This window comes from Hemitrygon akajei, chromosome 11, assembly GCF_048418815.1.
Source record: "Hemitrygon akajei chromosome 11, sHemAka1.3, whole genome shotgun sequence".
NCBI lineage: Eukaryota > Metazoa > Chordata > Chondrichthyes > Myliobatiformes > Dasyatidae > Hemitrygon > Hemitrygon akajei.
The window spans coordinates 1,331,468-1,355,741 of record NC_133134.1 but is presented as its reverse complement, the minus strand read 5'-3'; the positions used below and the strand labels follow the sequence as shown (position 1 = coordinate 1,355,741).

The following is a 24,274-nucleotide window of genomic DNA, read 5'->3' as shown; positions in this document are numbered from 1 at the left end:
AGCACGTTGTCACAATCAGAAGCAAATTCAGGATTATGAAATTATGAAGTTTGTTGTTTTGTGTCAACAGTGCAGTACAAGACCTACATACATAGAGGATTCCAGTTAACTGGGCCATCAGTTAATCAGGGCAGCCACTTATTTCAAATAGAACATAGAACATAGAATAGTACAGCACATTACAGGCCCTTCGGCCCACAATGTTGTGCCGACCCTCAAACCCTGCCTCCTATATAACCCCATACCTTAAATTCCTCCATATACCTGTCTAGTAGTCTCTTAAACTTCACTAGTGTGTCTGCCTCCACCACTGACTCAGGCAGTGCATTCCACGCACCAACCACTCTCTGAGTGAAAAACCTTCCTCTAATATCCTGCTTGAACTTCCCTCCCCTTACCTTAAAGCCATGTCCTCTTGTACTGAGCAGTGGTGCCCTGGGGAAGAGACGCTGGCTGTCCACTCTATCTATTCCTCTTAATATCTTGTATACTTCTATCATGTCTCCTCTCATCCTCCTTCTCTCCAAAGAGTAAAGCCCTAGCTCCCTTAATCTCTGATCATAATGCATACTCTCTAAACCAGGCAACATCCTGGCAAATCTCCTCTGTACCCTTTCCAATGCTTCCACATCCTTCCTATAGTGAGGCGACCAGAACTGGACACAGTACTCCAGGTGTGACCTAACTAGAGTTTTATAGAGCTGCATCATTACATCGCGTCTCTTAAACTCTATCCCTCGACTTATGAAAGCTAACACCTCATAAGCTTTCTTAACTACCCTATCTACCTGTGAGGCAACTTTCAGAGATCTGTGGACATGTACCCCCAGATCCCTCTGCTCCTCCACACTACCAAGTATCCTGCCATTTACTTTGTACTCTGCCTTGGAGTTTGTCCTTACAAAGTGTACCACTTCACATTTTTCCGGGTTGAACTCCATCTGCTACTTCTCAGCCCACTTCTGCATCCTATCAATGTCTCTCTGCAATCTTTGACAATCCTCTACACTATCTACAACACCACCTTTGTGTCATCTGCAAACTTGCCAACCCACCCTTCTACCCCCACATCCAGGTTGTTAATAAAAATCACGAAAAGTAGAGGTCCCAGAGCAGATCCTTGTGGGACACCACTAGTCACAACCCTCCAATCTGAATGTACTCCCTCCACCACGACCCTCTGCCTTCTGCAGGCAAGCCAATTCTGAATCCACCTGGCCAAACTTCCCTGGATCCCATGCCTTCTGACTTTCTGAATTTGCCTACTGTGAGGAATCTTGTCAAATGCCTTACTAAAATCCATGTAGATCACATCCACTACACTACCCTCATCTATATGCCTGGTCACCTCCTCAAAGAACTCTATCAGGCTTGTTAGGCATGATCTGCCCTTCACAAAGCCATGCTGACTGTCCCTGATCAGACCATGATTCTCTAAATGCCCATAGATCCTATCTCTAAGAATCTTTTCCAACAGCTTTCCCACCACAGACGTAAGGCTCAGTGGTCTATAATTACCTGGACTATCCCTACTACCTTTTTTGAACAAGGGGACAACATTCACCTCCCTCCAATCCTCCGGTACCATTCCCGTGGACAACGAGGACATAAAGATCCTAGCCAGAGGCTCAGCAATCTCTTCCCTTGCCTCGTGGAGCAGCCTGGGGAATATTCCGTCAGGCCCCGGAGACTTATCCGTCCTAATGTATTTTAACAACTCCAACACCTCCTCTCCCTTAATATCAACATGCTCCAGAACATCAACCTCACTCATATTGTCCTCACCGTCATCAAGTTCCCTCTCATTGGTGAATACCGAAGAGAAGTATTCATTGAGGACCTCGCTCACTTCCACAGCCTCCAGGCACATCTTCCCACCTTTATCTCTAATCGGTCCTACCTTCACTCCTGTCATCCTTTTGTTCTTCACATAATTGAAGAATGCCTTGGGGTTTTCCTTTACCCTACTCGCCAACGCCTTCTCTTGCCCCCTTCTTGCTCTTCTCAGCCCCTTCTTAAGCTCCTTTCTTGCTACCCTATATTCCTCAATAGACCCATCTGATCCTTGCTTCCTAAACCTCATGTATGCTGCCTTCTTCCACCTGACTAGATTTTCCACCTCACTTGTCACCCATGGTTCCTTCACCCTACCATTCTTTATCTTCCTCACCGGGACAAATTTATCCCTAACATCCTGCAAGAGATCCTTAAACATCGACCACATGTCCATAGTACATTTCCCTGCAAAAACATCATCCCAATTCACACCCGCAAGTTCTAGCCTTATAGCCTCATAATTTGCCCTTCCCCAATTAAAAAATTTCCTGTCCTCTCTGATTCTATCCTTTTCCATGATAATGCTAAAGGTCAGGGAGCAGTGATCACTGTCCCCCAGATGCTCACCCTCTAAGAGATCTGTGACCTGACCCGGTTCGTTACCAATACTAGATCTAGTATGGAATTCCCCCTAGTCGGCCTGTCAATATACTGTGACAGGAATCCATCCTGGACACACTTAACAAAATCTGCCCCATCTAAATCTTTGGAACTAATCAGGTGACAATCAATATTAGGGAAGTTAAAGTCACCCATGATAACAACCCTGTTATTTTTGCACCTTTCCAAAATCTGCCTCCCAATCTGCTCCTCGCTATCTCTGCTGCCACCAGGGAGCCTATAGAATACCCCCAATAGAGTAACTGCTCCCTTCCTGTTCCTGACTTCCACCCATACTGACTCAAAAGAGGATCCTGCTACATTACCCACCCTTTCTGTAGCTGTAATAGTATCGCCTCACGTCTTAATAAGCTGGTAAGGAAGGCGGGCTCTGTCGTGGGCAAAGTACTGGAGAGTTTAACATTGGTAGCTGAGCGAAGGGCGCTGAGTAGGCTACGGTCAATTATGGATAACTCTGAACATCCTCTACATAGCACCATCCAGAGACAGAGAAGCAGTTTCAGCGACAGGTTACTATCGATACAATGCTCCTCAGACAGGATGAAGAGGTCAATGCTCCCCAATGCCATTAGGCTTTACAATTCTACCGCCAGGACTTAAGAACTTTTTAAAAGCTATTATTAATGCTTTTTGAGATAGTGATTTAGATGCATATCATATTTTTTACTGAGTTAAGTATTGTATGTAATTAGTTTTGCTACAACAAGTGTATGGGACATTGGAAAAAAAGTTGAATTTCCCCATGGGGATGAATAAAGTATCTATCTATCTATCTATCTATCTATCTATCTCTAATGCCACCCGTCCTCCCCTTTTACCCCCCTTTCTATCCCTTTTAAAGCACTGAAATCCAGGAATATTGAGAATCCATTCCTGCCCTGGTGCCAGCCAAGTCTCTGTAATGGCCACTACATCATAATTCCATGTATGTATCCACGCTCTCAGTTCATCACCTTTGTTCCTGATGCTTCTTGCATTGAAGTACACACACTTTAGCCCTTCTACCTTACTACCTTTACACCCTTTATTCTGCTGCTCTGTCCTCAAAGCCTCTCTATATGTTAGATCTGGCTTTACTCCATGCACTTCTTTCACTGCTCTATCGCTCTGGGTCCCATCCCCCTTGCAAATTAGTTTAAACCCTCCCGAACCATGCTAGTAAACCTACCAGCAAGGATATTGCTCCCCCTCGAGTTCAGGTGCAACCCATCCAATCTGTACAGGACCCACCTTCCCCAGAAGAGATCCCAATGATCCAAAAATCTAAAACCCTGCCCCCTGCACCAACTCCTCAGCCACGTATTCAACTGCCATCTCCTCCAATTCTTACCATCACTATCACATAGCACTGGCAGCAATCCTGAGAACACCACCCTTGAGGTCCTGTTCTTCAGCCTTCTGCCTAGTTCCCGAAACCCACACTTCAGGACCTCATCCTTCTTCCTGCCTATGTCGTTGGTACCAATATGTATCACGACTTCTGGTTGCTTTCCCTCTCGTACCAGGATGTCATGCACCCGGTCAGAGACATCCCGGACCCTGGCACCCGGGAGGCAACAAACCATGCGGGTTTCCTTCTCACGTCCACAAAATCTCCTGTCTGCTCCCCTGACTATAGAGTCTCCAATGACGACAGCTCTCCTCTTCTCCATCCCATCCTTCTGCACCACAGGGTCAGACTCAGTGCCACAGGCCCTGCCACTGTGGCTCACACCTGGTTGGTCATCCTCACCAACAGTATCCAGGATGGTAAACTTATTATTCAGGGGAATGGCTACAGGGGTGCTCTGCACTACCTGTCTACTCTCCTTCACTTTCCCCCCTCTGACTGTCACCCAACGACCTGCTTCCGGCAGCCTAGGTGTGACTACCTCCCTTTAGCTCTCATCAATGACAGCCTCATTCTCCCTTATGAGTCGAAGGTCATCCAGCTGCTGCTCCAGATTCCTCACACGGTCTTCCAGATCGCCCAGCCTCAAGCACTTCTGGCAGATGTGACTCTGTGGGAGAGGGGAGCTCCCCCAAGACTGCCACATCTCACCGGAGAGGCAGATCACTATCTCAGGAGGCATTGTAAAGACTAACTGGGAACAAACTCGTCCTCCACCTCTTCTCGTTGGAGCCTCTCGAGTCAAAGCCTCAAAGCTCCACTCCTTCACTGGCCCACTCACTCACTGGCTGCTTTTCACAGGCCGCTCCGCTTGAGCTCAACTCAGATGTTTTGAAGAGAAAAAACTAACTGAGAAAATAGCTGGGATTCCATTCATTTATTTGGGACACTATGCTGCTTAGCTAGGACAGGAGATCTGCTGAACAGTTTCTATCTAGCATCAGTAATGGACACTGTTAGACACAACACTGTGCTTAGAGAGAACAGTTTTTAAATAACTTCAGTTACGTGTGTTTCTGTTCAAAAAGCAGTGATATTTTTCCACTGATAATCGGTGAGTAATAAGCAGTGAGACAACCCAGAGCTGTTCTACTCACTGCAGTTTCGAGAACTCAGGTTTGGAGATGCCAGAAAGAGCCGGGAGTGAAAATGAAACAATTTCACTACTTCAACAAGTTAGGACCTATGCAGAATTTGAAGGTATCGACAATCATCTTGATTGTCATAATGAGAATCAAGATTTGGAAGATGCGATAATCAAAAGCATTGTATGAAGGCCATCCATTATCTGCACTGATTTTGTTCATTTACAATCAAAAGAGTGTGACGACCAGAAAGAATGCAAAGCAGATGAGTACCTTCATCAATAACTATTAGGAACTAATACAGTTTTACAGTGCTGCTGTAGTATTGATAGACTTCTAATCTGTTCTCTATTTCATTTAAGTACATTATTTGTAACTCAAATCGCCTTTTTTATACCATTTTACCTATTTCCATGAAACTTTGTCCAATTGGGGCAGCTGCATAATTGGGCCAAAATGTTCTGGTCCCGATGTGTCCCAATTAACCGGTGTTCACTGTATTAAAGAAATAAATAAGTAGTGCGAAAAGAGAGCAGAAAAGCTGCAGAGTTGTAGATGCGTTCATGGCAGAGGGAAAGAAGCTGTTGAGTGGGTAGCTTTAGGCTCCTATTTCACTTCCTTGACTGTGGTAATGAGAAGAGGTCATTCTGAGTGGTGAGAGTTCTTCATTATGGATGACACCTTCTTGAGGTTCTGCCAATTGCAGATGTCCTCGATGGTGGTGGCTCACGATGGAACTGGCTGAGTTTACAACTCTCTGCTGCCTTTTACAATCCTGTGCATTGGAGCCTCCATACCAGGCTCTGAGGAAACCTGTCCGAACACTCTCCACAGTACATCTGTAGAAGTTTGAATTTCTACAAGCAGTGGCTACAACTTAAGGAGGACTATACTTTTTGCTAAAGTCACATTGTCCTAGCCCTGGGAGTGAGTGATGGGACAGTATAGAGGGAGCTTCACTCTGTGTCTGACCCCAGGAATGTGTGATGGAATGGTGTGGAGGGAGTTTCACTCTTTGTCTGACCCCAGGAGTGTGTGCTGGGACATTGTGTAGGGAGCTTGCACCCCAAGATCTCTCTGTAGTGTTAGAAATCCTGACATTGTGGTCCATTGAACATTATGGATATGCTATTTTGGCATTGGAATCTGAGGTGACACTTACAGGCTGCCCCAAGCACATCGTTAGGTGTGTGGGTTGCTAATACAAATGACACATTTTGCTACATGTTTTCGATGATCATCTGATAAATATACTGTATAAATTTGAAATTGAATCTGATAAATGCTGTACACGTTCCTCTTTTGTTTGACCTCCCAAAGTGCAATGCCTCACATTTGTTTGGATTAAACTCCATCTGCCACCTCTCGAAAGAGAGGCGAGACTGCAAAGGCGCGTGACGTCAGCCAGTAGAGCGTGAAAGGTTTTTACTACTCGGGTTAAAGAGAGGCGAGAGTGCGAAGGCGCGTGACGTCAGCCAGTAGAGCGCGAAAGGTTTTTACTACTCGGGTTCAAGAGAGGCGAGAGTGCGAAGGCGCGTGACGTCAGCCAAAGGTTTAAAAAGAAGACCGCCGTATCCAATGGGCAGCGATGGAGTGGGCAGCAAAGTGATAGGGCTTTGGCTCAATGGGTTTAGGTGGTAACAGGACAAGGCGAGGTAGGAAGTATGTGTGTGAGGCCAGTGTTCTGTGCTCAGTGTCAGATGTGGGGATCCTGGAGTCTCCCAGCCTCCCGGACGGCCATATCTGCAGCAGATGTGTCGAGCTGTAGCTCCTATGGAACCGAGTTAGGGAACTGGAGATGCAGCTCGGTGACCTTCGCCTGGTTAGGGAGAGCGAGGAGGTGATAGAAAGGAGTTACAGGCAGGTGATCACACCAGGGCCATGGGGGACAGACAGGTGGGTCACAGTCAGGGGGGGGAAGGGGAAGAGTCAGGTACTAGAGAGTACCCCCGTGGCTGTACCCCCGTGGCTGTACCCCTTGATGATAAGTACTCCTGTTTGAGTACTGTTGTGGGAGACAGCATACCTGGGGGAAGTGGCAGTGGCAAGGGGAGGGAAAGGAAGAGAAAGGCAGTAGTGATAGGGGACACTATAGTTAGGGGGTCAGACAGGCGATTCTGTGGACGCAGGAAAGAAACTCGGATGGTAGTTTGCCTCCCACATGCTAGGGTCTGGGATGTTTCAGATTGCGTTCAAGATATCCTGCAGTGGGAGGGAGAACAGCCAGAGGTTGTGGTACATAATGGTACCAACGACATAAGTAGGAAAAGGAAGAGGTCCTGAAAAAAAGACTACAGGGAGTTAGGAAGGAAGTTGAGGAGCAGGACCACAAAAGTAGTCATCTCAGGGTTACTACCTGTGCCACGTGACAGTGAGTATAGGAATAGAATGAGGTGAAGGATAAATGCATGGCTGAGGGATTGGAGAGGGGACAGGGATTCAGATTTCTGGTTCATTGGGACCTCTTTTGGGGCAGGTGTGACCTGTACAAAAAGGATGGGTTGCACTTGAATCCCAGGGGGACCAATATCCTAGCGGGCAGGTTTGCTAAGGCTACTGGGGAGAGTTTAAACTAGAATTGTTGGGGGATGGGAACTGAGCTGAAGAGACTTGGGAAGAGAAGGTTGGCTCACAAAAAGAGAAAGATTGTAGACAGTGCGAGAGGGAGAATAGGCAAGTGATAGAGAAGGGACGTGCTCAAACCGAAGGCTTGAGATGTGTCTATTTTAACGCAAGGAGTGTTGGGAACAAAGCAGATGAGCTTAGAGCGTGGATCAGTACTTGGATTTATGATGTGGTGGCCATTACAGAGACTTGGATGGTTCAGGGACAGGAATGGTTACTTCAAGTGCTGGGTTTTAGATATTTCAGAAAGGAGAGGGAGGGAGGCAAAAGAGATGGGGATGTGGCACTGTTGATGAGAGATAGTGTCACGGCTACAGAAAAGGTTGACACCATGGAGGGATTGTCTACGGAGTCTCTGTTGGTGGAGGTTAGGAACAGGAAGGGGTCAATAACTTTACTGGGTGCTTTTTATAGGCTGCCCAATGGTAACAGGGATTTCGAGGAGCAGATAGGGAAACAGATCCTGGAAAGGTGTAATAATAACAGAGTTGTTGTGATGGGACATTTTAATTTCCCAAATATCAATTGGCATCTCCCTAGAGCAAGGGGTTTAGTTGGGGTGGAGTTTGTTAGGTGTGTTCAGGAAGGTTTCTTGACACAGTATGTAGATAAGCCTACAAGAGGAGAGGCTGTACTTGATTTGGTATTGGGAAATGAACCTGGTCAGGTGTCAACTCTCTCAGTGGGAAAGCATTTTGGAGATAGTGATCATAATTCTATCTCCTTTACAATAGCATTGGAGAGAGATAGGAACAGACAAGTTAGAAAAGTGTTTAATTGGAGTAAAGGGAATTATAAGGCAATCAGGCAGGAAACTGGAGGCTTAAATTGGAAACAGATGTTCTCAGGGAAAAGTACGGAAGAAATGTGGCAAATATTCAGGGGATATTTATGTAGAGCTCTGTATAGGTACGTTCTGATGAGACAGGGAAGTTATGGTAGGGTACAGGAACCATGGTGTACAAAGGCTGTAATAACTCTAGTCAAGAAGAAAAGAAAAACTTACAAAAGGTTCAGAGAGCTAGGTAATGTTAGAGATCTAGAAGATTATAAAGCTACTAGGAAGAAGCTTAAGAAGGAAATTAGGAGAGCCAGAAGTGTCCATGAGAAGGCCTTGGCGGGCAGAATTAAGGAAAACCCCAAGGCATTCTACAAGTATGTGAAGAGCAAGAGGATAATCGAGGTGAGGAAAAACTTCTTCACACAGAGAGTGGTGAATCTGTGGAATTCTCTGCCACAGGAAACAGTTGAGGCCGGTTCATTGGCTATATTTAAGAGAAAGTTAGATATGGCCCTTGTGGCTAAAGGGATCAGGGGGTATGGAGAGAAAGCAGGTACAGGGTTTTGAGTTGGATGATCAGCCATGATCATACTGAATGGCGGTGCAGGCTCGAAGGGCTGAATGGCCTACTCCTGCACCTATTTTCTATGTTTCTATGATAAGATGTGAAAGAATAGAACCTATCAAGTGTGACAGTGGGAAAGTGTGTATGGAACCGGAGGAAATAGCAGAGGTACTTAATGAATACTTTACTTCAGTATTCACTTTGGGAAAGGATCTTGGTGATTGTAGTGATGACTTGCAGCAGACTTGAGCATGTAGATATTAAGAAAGAGGATGTGCTTGAGATTTTGGAAAGCATCAAGTTGGATAAGTCGCCGGAACCCGATGAAATGTACCTCAGGCTACTGTGGGAGGCGAGGGAAGTGATTGCTGGGCCTCTGGCGATGATCTTTGCATCATCAATGGGGACGGAGGAGGTTCCGGAGGATTGGAGGGTTGCAGATGTTGTTCCTTTATTCAAGAAATGGAGTAGAGATAGCCCAGGAAATTATAGACCAGTGAGTTTTACCTCAGTAAGTTGATGGAGAAGATCCTGAGAGGCAGGATTTATGAACATTTTGAGAGGTATAATATGATTAGGAGTAATCAGCATGGCTTTGTCAAGAGCAGGTCATGCCTTATGAGCCTGATTGAATTTTTTTGAGGATGTGACTAAACACATTGATGAAGGAAGAGCAGTAGATGTAGTGTATATGGATTTCAGCAAGGCATTTGATAAGGTACTCCATGCAAGGCTTATTGAGAAAGTAAGACTCTTGGCAGTGTGGAGGATCAGAGGGATCTTGGGGTCCGAGTCCATAGGATGCTCAAAGCAGCTGCACAGGTTGACTCTGTGGTTAAGAAGGCATATGGTGTATCGGCCTTTATCAATTGTGGAATTGAACTTAGGAGCTGATAGGTAATGTTGCAGCTATATAAGACCCTGGTCAGACCCCACTTGGAGTACTGTGCTCAGTTCTGGTCACCTCACTACAGGAAGGATGTGGAAGCCATAGAAAGGGTGCAGAGGAGATTTACGAGGATGTTGCCTGGATTGGGGAGCATGCCTTGTGAGAATAGGTTGAGTGAACTCGGCCTTTTCTCCTTGGAGCGAAGGAGGATGAGAGGTGACCTGATAGAGGTGTACAAGGTGATGAGAGGCATTGATCGTGTGGATAGTCAGAGGCTTTTTCCCAGTGCTGAAATGGTTGCCACACCTGAAACGTCAACAGTACTTCTTCCTATAGATACTCCCTGGCCTGCTGCGTTCCACAGGCATTTTGTGTGTGTTACAGGTTTAAGGTGCTGTGGAGTAGGTACAGAGGAGATGTCAGGAGGAAGTTTTTTACTCAGAGACTGGTAAGTGCATGGAATGGGCTGCCGGCAATGGTGGTGGGGGCGGATACGATAGGGTCTTTTAAGAGACTTCTAGATAGGTTTGTGCAGCTTAGTGAAATAGAGGGCTATAGGTAAGCCTCGTAATTTCTAAGGTAGGGACATGTTCAGTACAACTTTGTGGGCCAAAGGGCCTGTATTGTGCTGTAGGTTTTCTATGTTCTATGATCTAAATCCGAGTATGACAAGATTAAGAGTAAAGCTGCCACAGAAGAACGTGGACATGACAGGAGGGGAAGACAGTGGTGGTGGTGATGTTGAGTTTATTGATGAAATTTTACATGATGAGACTGAACCTGACAACACTGAACCTAGTGAACTGGATGGTGTCAAAGAGCCTCGAACTGTCATACCAGAAGTGATTGAACAGCATGACATTGGACTTCTGAAGTTCGACAAGGATACTGGAAAAGCAATTCTGCCTGACGCGTTGAGAACAGAAATAATAAAGCTGGGCTCGAAGTACTTTCAGAACAGTGAGGGGCCTTTCCTACCAACAAATAACCGCACAATGAAAAAAACTTGGTTCAAGAGGAAATTGGGAAATGGTCGTGGTGAGGAAGTGACTCGCTCATGGCTGGTCTATTCCCCTTCTAAAAAGTCTGCATTTTGTATCTGTTGTCTTCTCTATTCCCGGTCAGACCATCAATCCTCATTGGAGCAGGAAAGTGGATTCAATCAGTGGAAAGCACCTGAAAGGATTAGTGTTTATGAAAATGCCAAGAATCATCGGGAATGCTTCACACAGTGGAAAGAAATGGAAAGACATTTAGCTGGAAACAGAGGAGTTATTGACGCAGTATTTCAGTCACAGATTGAGAAGGAAAAGCAGAAGTGGCGTGATATCTTGACGAGAATCCTTCACTGCATAAAATTCTTTGTGACTCAGAACCTGGCTTTGTGAGGACACGAGGAGTCACTTCAGCTGGACGATGACTCCAGTCTGGGAAATTCCTTAGCTTACTGAAACTACTGGCCATCTTTGACCCTGTCATAAAAGAACACCTCACTCATTTGGAAAGTCATCCTGGATCCATGTCTTACCTTTATCCAGGTGTACAGAACGTATTCATCCACATGATGGCATCCACTGTTCGCCAGAGTTTACTGAGGAGCATTCGTAAAGCCAAGTACTATAGTCTCATGTTCGACTCGACTCCTGATCAGGCACACCGTGAGCAGATGTCAGAGGTAGTGAGGTATGTGGAAGATGATTTTGAGAGGAAACCAGTCCGTGTTAGAGAGTCCTTCCTTGGTTTTATCCAGCTAAGCCGGAAGGATGCCGAGAGCTTGGCTGAAGACATCTTGAAACAGCTAGAGAAGGACGAAATGGAGCTACAAGATTGTCGGCCACAGTGCTATGGCAACGCTGCTGTGATGGCTGGACACAGAAGTGGTGTTCATCAAAGAATAAGTGAGAAAAACAACCTGGCAGTGTTTGTGAATTGCGACAATCACTCACTCAACTTGGGTGTACATGCAGCCTAACAGGATACAATGATGGTCACGATTTTTTTGGAACCATTGAAGCTCTCTATGTGTTTTTCTCTCATTCAACACAGCGCTGGAAAAACTCAAAAACGCCGAGCCTGTGGTTGTTAAGTCAGAGTCCGAAACCAGGTGCAGTGCAAGGACAGAAGCAGTGAAGCCCGTCAACAAATACCTTGAGGAGATAATTCAAGTTCTCCAGGGCATGTTAGACAATGAAAGCGAGACTAGTGAAACAAGAAGTGATGCAAGGCAGCTGTACAACCACATGTTGAGTTACGATTTTCTGATTTTGCTAGGATTTTGGAAGAAAGTACTCATTCTCATTGACCGTATTCAGAAGAGGCTCCGAGCATGAAATTCCACGATGTTGCCCTGGATTTGAAAGCCCTCTGAGATCATTTTTATGATGAAAGAGAAGTGTTGGTCAGTGAGTCACTTGAAGAAGGAGTCGGTCTCTGTAAAGAATGAAATATTGAAGTTGAAAGACGTCAGAGCCAAAAGAAACAAATGGCTGATGAGAACTCAAGAGACAGCTAGGGAGGAAATGGAAAGAGCCATGAAGGGAACACTCGACCGTCTTCACAGAGAAATGGACTAGTTTGCTCGTTTGCACAACACTGACGCCAAGTTTGGGTTCGTTCTCGATGTCGAGAGACAGTTACGGCACCGAGAGTAATGACCTAAAGAAGAAGTGCAAAAACTTGGGCGAATTGTACAGCGCTGATGTTGATGGACAGCAGCTATATGAAGAAATTTTGGATTGCAGAATGTTGATATCAAGATGGGTCAACATGAAAATATCAAGACCTGAAGAGCTTCTTGAATTTATTGTTCAATATGGAGATGAGAGCGTCTTCCCCAATCTTCACATTGCTATTCAGATAATGCTAACCATCGCAGTTTCCATCGCCAGCAGTGAGAGATCATTCAGCAAGTTAAAACTAATACTTTCGTATTTGAGAGCCTCCATGGGTCAAGGCAGACTCTGTGATCTTGCTCTGCTGAGTGTAGAAAGAGAAGAAACTGAAAAAACTGACTTTGATCTCATCATAGACCAATTTGCATCAGTGAAAGCACGGAAGGTGCAGTTATAATTTCCATGTAGTGCCATAATTTGTTAATTAAAAGATTAACGAGCTTGACTTGTATTTTTGAGCTGATAGTATGGTAAAGTTATCTAAAAGATTGTGTACAGTTCTGGTCACCAAATTATAGGAAAGGTGTCAACAAAATAGAGAGAGTACTAGAATGTTACTTGGGTTTCAGCACCTAAGTTACAGAGAAAGGTTGAACAAGTTAGGTCTTTATTCTTTTGAGCATAGAAGGTTGAGGGGGGACTTGATAGAGGTATTTAAAATTATGAGGGGGATAGATAGAGTTGACGTGGATAGGCTTTTTCCATTGAGAATAGGGGAGATTCAAACAAGAGGAGTTGAGAGTTAAGGGGCAAAAGTTTAGGGGTAACATGAGGGGGAACTTCTTTACTTAGAGAGTGGTAGCTGTGTGGAACAAGCTTCCTTTAGAAGTGGTAGAGGCAGGTTCGATTTTGTCATTTAAAAAAAAATTGGATAGGTATATGGACAGGGAAGGAATGGAGGGTTATGGGCTGAGTGCAGGTCGGTGGGACTAGGTGAGAGCAAGCGTTCAGCATGGACTAGAAGGGCCGAGATGGCCTGTTTCTGTGCTGTAATTGTTATATGGTTGTAAGATGTTTGGACAAGGGTGTAATTTCAGTGCTTGCTGTAGGTGCTATTTTCCGTAGATACACCCCTGTCTCTCTGTCCACATTCCCAGTTGATCTATTACCTGCTGAATAGTTTGACAACTCCCTGACTGTCCACAACCCCACCAGTGTTTGTGGTGAAATGCCCAGGGTGGAGTAGCCAATGCCAGAACATGGAGAGGCCACGTCAGATCACTGCCTCTGAATGAGCAGAGCTAATGGTAATGTGATCAATGATCAAAGTTCATTTTCTTGCAGGCATTCAGTGTATATATAAGAAATACAATAAAATCAGTGAAAAATCACAAACAGGATAATGAGTGTGCAAAAGACAACAACTGTGCAGATAAACAAACAATAAATATCGAAAACATGAAATGAAAAGTCCTTGAGTCCAGTTCAGTGATGGAGTGAGTTAAGTTGGGTGAAGTTATCCACTTTCATTCAAGAGCCTGATGATTGAATGGTAACAACTGTTGCTGAACCTGGTGGTGTGGGCCCTGAGGCTCCTGTATGTTCTTCCTGATGGCAGCAGTGAGAAGAGAGCATATCTTGGGTGGTGGGAGTTTCTGATGATGGATACAATAGGCAATAGACAACAGGTGCAGGAGTAGGCCATTCGGCCCTTTGAGCCAGCACCGCCATTCAATGTGATCATGGCTGATCATCCACAATCAGTACCCTGTTCCTGCCTTCTCTGTATCCCTTGACTCCGCTATCTTTAAGTGCTCCATCTAACTCTAATAGACAATAGATACTACTTTCCCACAACAGCATTTCATGTCGATGTGCTTTACCCATGATGGATTGGGCTGTATCCACCACTTTTTGTAGGATTAATGATCAAGAATCAACTTTATTCCCCATACATCAGGAATTTGCTGTGGTGTGTTTGTGTGACGTGCAGCAAAAAAACAACATTCAACAACTATAAAGAAGTACAGTGGATTCCAGTTATTTGGGACACATTGGGACCAGTACATTTTGGCCAAATTAAACAGCTGCCCCACTTAGCCAAATGGAAATAGATACAAAAGTATAAAAAAGACAAATTACCATTTAACCGAGTAACAAATTATGTTTTTAAATGAAATACAGAACAAATTAGAACATTATCAGTACGATAGACTGTATATTTGTTCCTAAAAGTTATCAACAGAGGAATTCGTCCACTGTACCATTACGATCTTTTAATTAACTGTAAGTGAACAAAATTAGCACAGACACCGAGTATAGATAATGGACTGCCTTCATACAATGCTTTAGAAATTTTTCAGCCTGAAACACCAACTATACTTTTTTCCATAGAAGCTGCCTGGCCTGCTGAGTTCCTCCAGCATTTTGTGTGTGTTGTTCCTGTCCTAGTTAAACAGCGTAGTGTCGCAAATAAATGAATGGTATTTTTTTGAATACTTATTGTTCTTTAAGAGTTGCTCCAAATAAGTGGCTGCCCCCATTAACTGATGGCCCAATTAATCGGAATCCACTATATATAAAACATATAGTTAAAGGTTAAAATATGGATAGAGAATGAAATGTGCACAAAGACATAAATATCAGCATGTATTTCCAATGTAAACAGTGGTTCAAAATGCTGTGCAGTCACAGGGGTAATCAATGGGGGGATGGGCTAATTAGAATGGTTGATAAGATTAACTGCCTGGGGAAAGAAACTTCAAGATAGTGTAAAGTTATTGTTTTAATAGCCCTATAGCTTACCAGGAGGAAGTTTTTGGAAAGGGCAGTTTACAGTGTGGGTAGTGTTTGCAATGTTTTTTCCTGCCTGTTTGGCATAGACTGCAGACAATGACCTTTTCTGCTGACCTGATAATGAGGTGGATACACACCTCCCAATGTCCTAATCCAGTAGGATGGCTTTCCATCGGCCTGTTCACTGGGCTCATCTTGACCAGAGGGTAATGTATGTATGGTTCTGCAGAATTTCCAAGGCAATGAGGCAGTCTTTGAAGCGGTGGAACAGCAAGACCTGGACGCTGTGCAGATGTTACTCAACCTGTATACGACAGAGGAGCTGGACCTCAACACCCCCAACAGCGAGGGGCTGATGCCTCTGGACATTGCCATCATGACCAACAACGTGCCCATGGCAAAGCTGCTTCTGCAGGCTGGAGCCAAGGAGAGCCCACACTGTAAGTTCCACTGATCACACAACACCCTGCTTCATGTACACTTGTACAAGGGGGAGGCCACTGTCTCCAGGTAGATAGTATCAGGCTCCTGTACTGTGCCAGAGTGAGAAGGCTCAGAGTGAAAGCACATTATGTTGTTCCTATTCAGGGTGTGCAGGTGTGTGAGGAGTGTCAGTCTCTGTACCATTGGGTGAGGGACAGGGATCCCTGGGTGTATGTGATAGGACAGTGTGGAGGGAGCTTCACTCCGTGCCTGACCCCGGGAGTGTGTGATAGAACAGTGTGGGAGGAGCTTCACCTGCATCTGACTGCGGGGAGGGGTTGTGATGGGATGGTGTAGAGGGGGCTTGATCTGGAAATGATTAGGGGAGTGATATTGAGAAGTTTTGTGTGGCCAGTGTTGGCACGTTCTCTATAACTAACTGCCAGAGTGATTGGGTTGTCTCCAGGATGGCCCACAGTGGAGATCCTGGGGGAGTGATGTTGGGAATGGTTGTGTATGGCCGGTATTGAGAGGTGCTCTGTAACTAACTGCTGGTTCTCCATTCAGTTGTCAGTTTGGAAAGTCGGGCTGCACACCTGGCTACACTTGTGCATGAATCAGAGCAGCGTGTCAGTGAGTTGTCGACACAGGTGGTGAGTGAGGCTGCGGGTTCAGACCATGCTGAGAAGGAGAGGCAGCTGAAAACCTGGGAGTGGCAGAACCGTCTCTTCAAACGGATGAAAAGGGGCTTTGAACATGCACGTGAGTTTCAGGCACAAACTGCAATCACCAGCTTTCTTCTGCACTTCCTGTGACATCACCAGCTGTCCTCTCTATCCCAGATCATACATCACCGCCTGCTCATTCGTCACTGCCGTCAAGAGTCCTGTCACTCAGCGCTGCCCCATGTGTCCTGTCCACCTGGCCCTGCCCGCCGAGTCCTGTCCACCCGGCCCTGCCCGCTGTGTCCTGTCCACCCGGCCCTGCCCAGTGAGTCCTGTCCACCCGGCCCTGCCCGCTGTGTCCTGTCCACCCGGCCCTGCCCGCTGTGTCCTGTCCACCCGGCCCCTGCCCGCTGTGTCCTGTCACTCAGCCCTGCCCAGTGAGTCCTGTCCACCCGGCCCTGCCCACTGTGTCCTGTCACTCAGCCCTGCCCAGTGAGTCCTGTCCACCCGGCCCTGCCCACTGTGTCCTGTCACTCAGCCCTGCCCAGTGAGTCCTGTCCACCCGGCCCTGCCCACTGTGTCCTGTCACTCAGCCCTGCCCAGTGAGTCCTGTCCACCCGGCCCTGCCCACTGTGTCCTGTCACTCAGCCCTGCCCGCTGTGTCCTGTCCACCCGGCCCTGCCCACTGTGTCCTGTCACTCAGCACTGCCCCATGTGTCCTGTCCACCCGGCACTGCCCCACGTGTCCTGTCCACCCGGACCTGCCCACTGTGTCCTGTCCACCCGGCCCAGCCCCACGTGTCCTGTCCACCCGGCCCTGCCCCACGTGTCCTGTCCACCCGGCCTTGCCCGCTGTGTCCTGTCCACCCGGCCCTGCCCCACGTGTCCTGTCCACCCGGCCCAGCCCCACGTGTCCTGTCCACCCGGCCCTGCCCCACGTGTCCTGTCCACCCGGCCCTGCCCGCTGTGTCCTGTCACTCAGCCCTGCCCAGTGAGTCCTGTCCACCCGGCCCTGCCCACTGTGTCCTGTCACTCAGCCCTGCCCAGTGAGTCCTGTCCACCCGGCCCTGCCCACTGTGTCCTGTCACTCAGCCCTGCCCAGTGAGTCCTGTCCACCCGGCCCTGCCCACTGTGTCCTGTCACTCAGCCCTGCCCGCTGTGTCCTGTCCACCCGGCCCTGCCCACTGTGTCCTGTCACTCAGCCCTGCCCCATGTGTCCTGTCCACCCGGCCCTGCCCGCTGTGTCCTGTCCACCCGGCACTGCCCCACGTGTCCTGTCCACCCGGACCTGCCCACTGTGTCCTGTCCACCCGGCCCAGCCCCACGTGTCCTGTCCACCCGGCCCTGCCCCACGTGTCCTGTCCACCCGGCACTGCCCGCTGTGTCCTGTCCACCCGGCCCTGCCCCACGTGTCCTGTCCACCCGGCCCAGCCCCACGTGTCCTGTCCACCCGGCCCTGCCCCATGTGTCCTGTCCACCCGGCCCTGCCCCACGTGTCCTGTCCACCCGGCCCTGCCCGCTGTGTCCTGTCCACCCGGCACTGCCCGCTGTGTCCTGTCCACCCGGCCCTGCCCCATGTGTCCTGTCCACCCGGCCCTGCCCGCTGTGTCCTGTCCACCCGGCCCTGCCAACTGTGTCCTGTCCACCCGGACCTGCCCACTGTGTCCTGTCCACCCGGCACTGCCCCACGTGTCCTGTCCACCCGGCCCTGCCCGCTGTGTCCTGTCCACCCGGCCCTGCCCACTGTGTCCTGTCACTCAGCCCTGCCCCATGTGTCCTGTCCACCCGGCCCTGCCCGCTGTGTCCTGTCCACCCGGCACTGCCCCACGTGTCCTGTCCACCCGGACCTGCCCACTGTGTCCTGTCCACCCGGCCCAGCCCCACGTGTCCTGTCCACCCGGCCCTGCCCCATGTGTCCTGTCCACCCGGCACTGCCCGCTGTGTCCTGTCCACCCGGCCCTGCCCCACGTGTCCTGTCCACCCGGCCCAGCCCCACGTGTCCTGTCCACCCGGCCCTGCCCCATGTGTCCTGTCCACCCGGCCCTGCCCCACGTGTCCTGTCCACCCGGCCCTGCCCGCTGTGTCCTGTCCACCCGGCACTGCCCGCTGTGTCCTGTCCACCCGGCCCTGCCCCATGTGTCCTGTCCACCCGGCCCTGCCCGCTGTGTCCTGTCCACCCGGCCCTGCCAACTGTGTCCTGTCCACCCGGCCCTGCCCGCTGTGTCCTGTCCACCCGGCCCAGCCCCACGTGTCCTGTCCACCCGGCACTGCCCCACGTGTCCTGTCCACCCGGCACTGCCCCACGTGTCCTGTCCACCCGGCCCTGCCCCACGTGTCCTGTCCACCCGGCCCTGCCCACTGTGTCCTGTCCACCCGGCCCTGCCCACTGTGTCCTGTCACTCAGCCCTGCCCAGTGAGTCCTGTCCACCCGGCCCTGCCCACTGTGTCCTGTCACTCAGCCCTGCCCGCTGTGTCCTGTCCACCCGGCCCTGCCCACTGTGTCCTGTCACTCAGCCCTGCCCAGTGAGTCCTGTCCACCCGGCCCTGCCCACTGTGTCCTGTCACTCAGCCCTGCCCACTGTGTCCTGTCCACCCGGCCCTGCCCACTGTGTCCTGTCCACCCGGCCCTGCCCGCTGTGTCATGTCCACCCGGCACTGCCCCACGTGTCCTGTCCACCCGGACCTGCCCACTGTGTCCTGTCCACCCGGCCCAGCCCCACGTGTCCTGTCCACCCGGCCCTGCCCCACGTGTCCTGTCCACCCGGCCCTGCCCCACGTGTCCTGTCCACCCGGCCCAGCCCCACGTGTCCTGTCCACCCGGCCCTGCCCCACGTGTCCTGTCCACCCGGCCCTGCCCCATGTGTCCTGTCCACCCGGCCCTGCCCCACGTGTCCTGTCCACCCGGCACTGCCCGCTGTGTCCTGTCCACCCGGCCCTGCCCGCTGTGTCCTGTCCACCCGGCACTGCCCCACGTGTCCTGTCCACCCGGCCCTGCCCCACGTGTCCTGTCCACCCGGCCCTGCCCCACGTGTCCTGTCCACCCGGCCCTGCCCGCTGTGTCCTGTCCACCCGGCCCTGCCCCATGAGTCCTGTCCAACCGGCACTGCCCCACGTGTCCTGTCCACCCGGCCCTGCCCGCTGTGTCCTGTCCACCAGGCCCAGCCCCACGTGTCCTGTCCACCCGGCACTGCCCGCTGTGTCCTGTCCACCAGGCCCAGCCTGCTGTGTCCTGTCCACCCGGCCCTGCCCGCTGTGTCCTGTCCACCCGGCCCAGCCCCACGTGTCCTGTCCACCCGGCCCTGCCCCACGTGTCCTGTCCACCCGGCACTGCCCGCTGTGTCCTGTCCTCCCGGCCCTGCCCCACGTGTCCTGTCCACCCGGCCCAGCCCCACGTGTCCTGTCCACCCGGCCCTGCCCCATGTGTCCTGTCCACCCGGCCCTGCCCCACGTGTCCTGTCCACCCGGCCCTGCCCGCTGTGTCCTGTCCACCCGGCACTGCCCGCTGTGTCCTGTCCACCCGGCACTGCCCCACGTGTCCTGTCCACCCGGCACTGCCCCATGTGTCCTGTCCACCCGGCCCTGCCCCATGTGTCCTGTCCACCCGGCCCTGCCCGCTGTGTCCTGTCCACCCGGCCCTGCCAACTGTGTCCTGTCCACCCGGCCCTGCCCGCTGTGTCCTGTCCACCCGGCCCAGCCCCACGTGTCCTGTCCACCCGGCACTGCCCCACGTGTCCTGTCCACCCGGCCCTGCCCCACGTGTCCTGTCCACCCGGCCCTGCCCACTGTGTCCTGTCACTCAGCCCTGCCCAGTGAGTCCTGTCCACCCGGCCCTGCCCACTGTGTCCTGTCACTCAGCCCTGCCCGCTGTGTCCTGTCCACCCGGCCCTGCCCACTGTGTCCTGTCACTCAGCCCTGCCCAGTGAGTCCTGTCCACCCGGCCCTGCCCACTGTGTCCTGTCACTCAGCCCTGCCCACTGTGTCCTGTCCACCCGGCCCTGCCCGCTGTGTCCTGTCCACCCGGCCCTGCCCCACGTGTCCTGTCCACCCGGCCCTGCCCCACGTGTCCTGTCCACCCGGCCCTGCCCCACGTGTCCTGTCCACCCGGCCCTGCCCCACGTGTCCTGTCCACCCGGACCTGCCCACTGTGTCCTGTCCACCCGGCCCTGCCCCACGTGTCCTGTCCACCCGGCCCTGCCCCACGTGTCCTGTCCACCCGGACCTGCCCACTGTGTCCTGTCCACCCGGCCCAGCCCCACGTGTCCTGTCCACCCGGCCCAGCCCCACGTGTCCTGTCCACCCGGCCCTGCCCCACGTGTCCTGTCCACCCGGCCCTGCCCCACGTGTCCTGTCCACCCGGACCTGCCCACTGTGTCCTGTCCACCCGGCCCAGCCCCACGTGTCCTGTCCACCCGGCCCTGCCCCACGTGTCCTGTCCACCCGGCCCTGCCCCACGTGTCCTGTCCACCCGGCCCAGCCCCACGTGTCCTGTCCACCCGGCCCTGCCCCACGTGTCCTGTCCACCCGGCCCTGCCCCACGTGTCCTGTCCACCCGGCCCTGCCCCATGTGTCCTGTCCACCCGGCCCTGCCCCACGTGTCCTGTCCACCCGGCCCTGCCCGCTGTGTCCTGTCCACCCGGCACTGCCCGCTGTGTCCTGTCCACCCGGCACTGCCCCACGTGTCCTGTCCACCCGGCCCTGCCCGCTGTGTCCTGTCCACCCAGCGCTGCCCCCACGTGTCCTGTCCACCTGGCCCAGCCCCACGTGTCCTGTCCACCCGGCCCTGCCCCACGTGTCCTGTCCACCCGGCCCTGCCCGCTGTGTCCTGTCCACCCGGCCCTGCCCCACGTGTCCTGTCCACCCGGCCCTGCCCGCTGTGTCCTGTCCACCCGGCGCTGCCCCACGTGTCCTGTCCACCTGGCCCAGCCCCACGTGTCCTGTCCACCCGGCACTGCCCGCTGTGTCCTGTCCACCCGGCCCTGCCCGCTGTGTCCTGTCCACCCGGCACTGCCCCACGTGTCCTGTCCACCCGGCCCTGCCCCACGTGTCCTGTCCACCCGGCCCTGCCCGCTGTGTCCTGTCCACCCGGCCCTGCCCCATGAGTCCTGTCCACCCGGCACTGCCCCACGTGTCCTGTCCACCCGGCCCTGCCCGCTGTGTCCTGTCCACCAGGCCCAGCCCCACGTGTCCTGTCCACCCGGCACTGCTCGCTGTGTCCTGTCCACCAGGCCCAGCCTGCTGTGTCCTGTCCACCCGGCCCTGCCCGCTGTGTCCTGTCCACCCGGCCCTGCCCCACGTGTCCTGTCCACCCGGCCCTGCCCCACGTGTCCTGTCCACCCGGCACTGCCCGCTGTGTCCTGTCCACCTGGCCCAGCCAGCTATTCCTCTATCCATGCCAGTGTCTTTCCTGCAACTGATAACTGATAACTTTCCTCCCAATACTGACCCCTGAGGAACACCACTAGTCACTGGCAGCCAACCAGAAAAGGCCCCCTTTATTCCCACTTGCTGCCTCCTGCCTGTTAGCTATTCCTCTCTCTATGTCAGCACCTTTCCTGCAACGCCACAGGATTTTATCTTGTTAAGCAGCCTCATGTGTGGCACCTTATCAAACGCCTTCTGAAAATCCCAGTAAATGACATCCACTCCTGCTCCTTTGTCCACCCTGCTTGTTACTTAGATAGATAGATAGATAGATAGATACTTTATTCATCCCCATGGGGAAATTCAACATTTTTTCCAATGTCCCATACACTTATTAATTAATAATTAATTATATAGCATTAATAATAGCTTTAAAAAGTTCTTAAGTAGTTTACTTAAATACATTGAGTCCTAACCCCGGCACTTTAACATATCTTACTCCTGGCGGTTGAATTGTAAAGCCGAATGGCATTGGGGAGTAATGATCTCTTCATCCTGTCTGAGGAGCATTGCATCGATAGCAACCTGTCACTGAAACTGCTTCTCTGTCTCTGGATGGTGCTATGTAGGTCTTGTAGGTCTTAACCTGCTCCACACATTCACACATTCCTCGAAGAACTCTAACAGATTTGTCAGGCAAGATTTCCCTTTACAGAAACCATGCTGACTTTGACTTATTTTATCATTAGTCTTCAAATACCTCGAAACCTCATCATTAATAATAGACTCCAACACTTTCCCAACCACTGAGGTTAGTCTAACTGGCCTATTACTTCCTTTCTTTTGCCTTCCTCCATTTTTAAAGGGTGGAGTAACATTTGCGATCTTCCAGTCCTCTGGGACCATGCTAGAATCAAGTGATTCTTCAAAGATCATGACCGATGCATCCGTTATCTCTTCAGCCACCTCTCTTAGGACTCTGGGATGTAGTCCATCTATCCCAGGTGACTTGTCCACCTTGAGACCATAGAACCGTAGAACATTACAGCACAGAAACAGGCCTTTTAGCCCTTCTTGGCTGTGCCGAACCATTTTTCTGCCTAGTGCACTGAACTGCACCCGGCCCATATCCCTCCATACACCTCTCATCCACGTACCTGTCCAAGTTTTTCTTAAATGTTAAAAGTGAGCCTGCATTTACCATTTCATCTGGCAGCTCATTCCACACTCCCAACACTCTCTGTATGAAGAAGCCCCCCCCTTAATGTTCCCTTTAAACTTTCCCCCCTTCACCTTTAACCTATGTCCTCTGGTTTTTTTTCTCCCCTAGCCTCAGTGGAAAAAGCCTGCTTGCATTCATTCTATCTATACCCATCATAATTTTATACACCTCTATCAGGTCTCCCCTCATTCTTCTACGCTTCAGGGAATAAAGTCCTAACCTATTCAACCTTTCTCTGTAACTCAGTTTCTCAAGTCCTGGCAACATCCTCATAAACCTTCTCTGCACTCTTTCAACCTTATTAATATCCTTCCTGTAATTTGGTGACCAAAACTGCACACAATACTCCAAATTCGGCCTCACCAATGCCTTATACACCCTCACCATAACATTCCAACTCTTATACTCAATACTTTGATTAATAAAGGCCAATGTACCAAAAGCTTTCTTTACTACCCTATCTAGCTATGACGCCACCTTTAGGGAATTTTGTGTCTGTATTCCTAGATCCCTCTGTTCTACTGCACTCCTCAGTGCCCTACCATTTACCTTGTATGTTCTACCTTGGTTTTTGCTTCCAAAGTGCAATACCTCACACTTGTCTGTATTAAACTCCATCTGCCATTTTTCAGCCCATTTTTCCAGCTGGTCCAAATCCCTCTGCAAGCTTTGAAAATCTTCCTCACTGTCCACTACACCTCCAATCTTTGTATCATCAGCAAATTTGCTGATCCAATTTACCACATTATCATCCAGATCATTGATATAGATGACAAATAACAAACGACCCAGCACTGATCCCTGTGGCACACCACTAGTCACAGGCCTCCACTCAGAGAAGCAATCCTCCACTACCACTCTCTGGCTTCTCCCATTGAGCCAATGTCTAATCCAATTTACTACCTCACCATGTATACCTAGCGACTGAATCTTCCTAACTAACCTCCCATGCGGGACCTTGTCAAAGGCCTTACTGAAGTCCATGCAGACAACATCCACTCCCTTGGAGTTTGCTTAGCACTTTTCCCTTTGTAATACCAATGGCTTTCACTCCTGCTCCCTGACACTCATGGACCTCTGGCACACTGCTAGTGTCTTCCAAAATACCCATTAAGTTCATCTACCGTTCCTTTGACCCCCATTACTACCTCACCAACATCATTTTCCAGTGGTCCAATATCAACTCTCATCTCCATTTTACTCTTTATATAACTAAAAAAACTGTTGGTATCCTCCTTTATATTATTGGCTAGTTTGTCCTCATATTTAATCTTTTACCCTCTTACAACTTTTTCAGTTGCCTTTTGTTTGATTTTAAAAGTTTACCAATCATCGAACTTCCTATTCACTTTTGCTAACTTATATGCCCTTTCCTTGGCTTTTATGTAATCCTTAATTTCCTT

At 50.5% G+C, this 24,274-nt stretch overlaps 1 protein-coding gene across 1 annotated transcript in view; it reads left to right on the top strand.

Annotated features, from left to right (window-relative positions):
- The window catches only part of LOC140735216 (ankyrin-repeat and fibronectin type III domain-containing 1-like), a 422,525-nt gene that overhangs the window by 202,886 nt on the left and 195,365 nt on the right, over positions 1-24,274 (top strand). Inside the window, 2 exon segments of the mRNA XM_073060001.1 lie at positions 15,430-15,640; positions 16,191-16,385. Coding sequence (XP_072916102.1) covers positions 15,430-15,640; positions 16,191-16,385 — 406 coding nt within the window.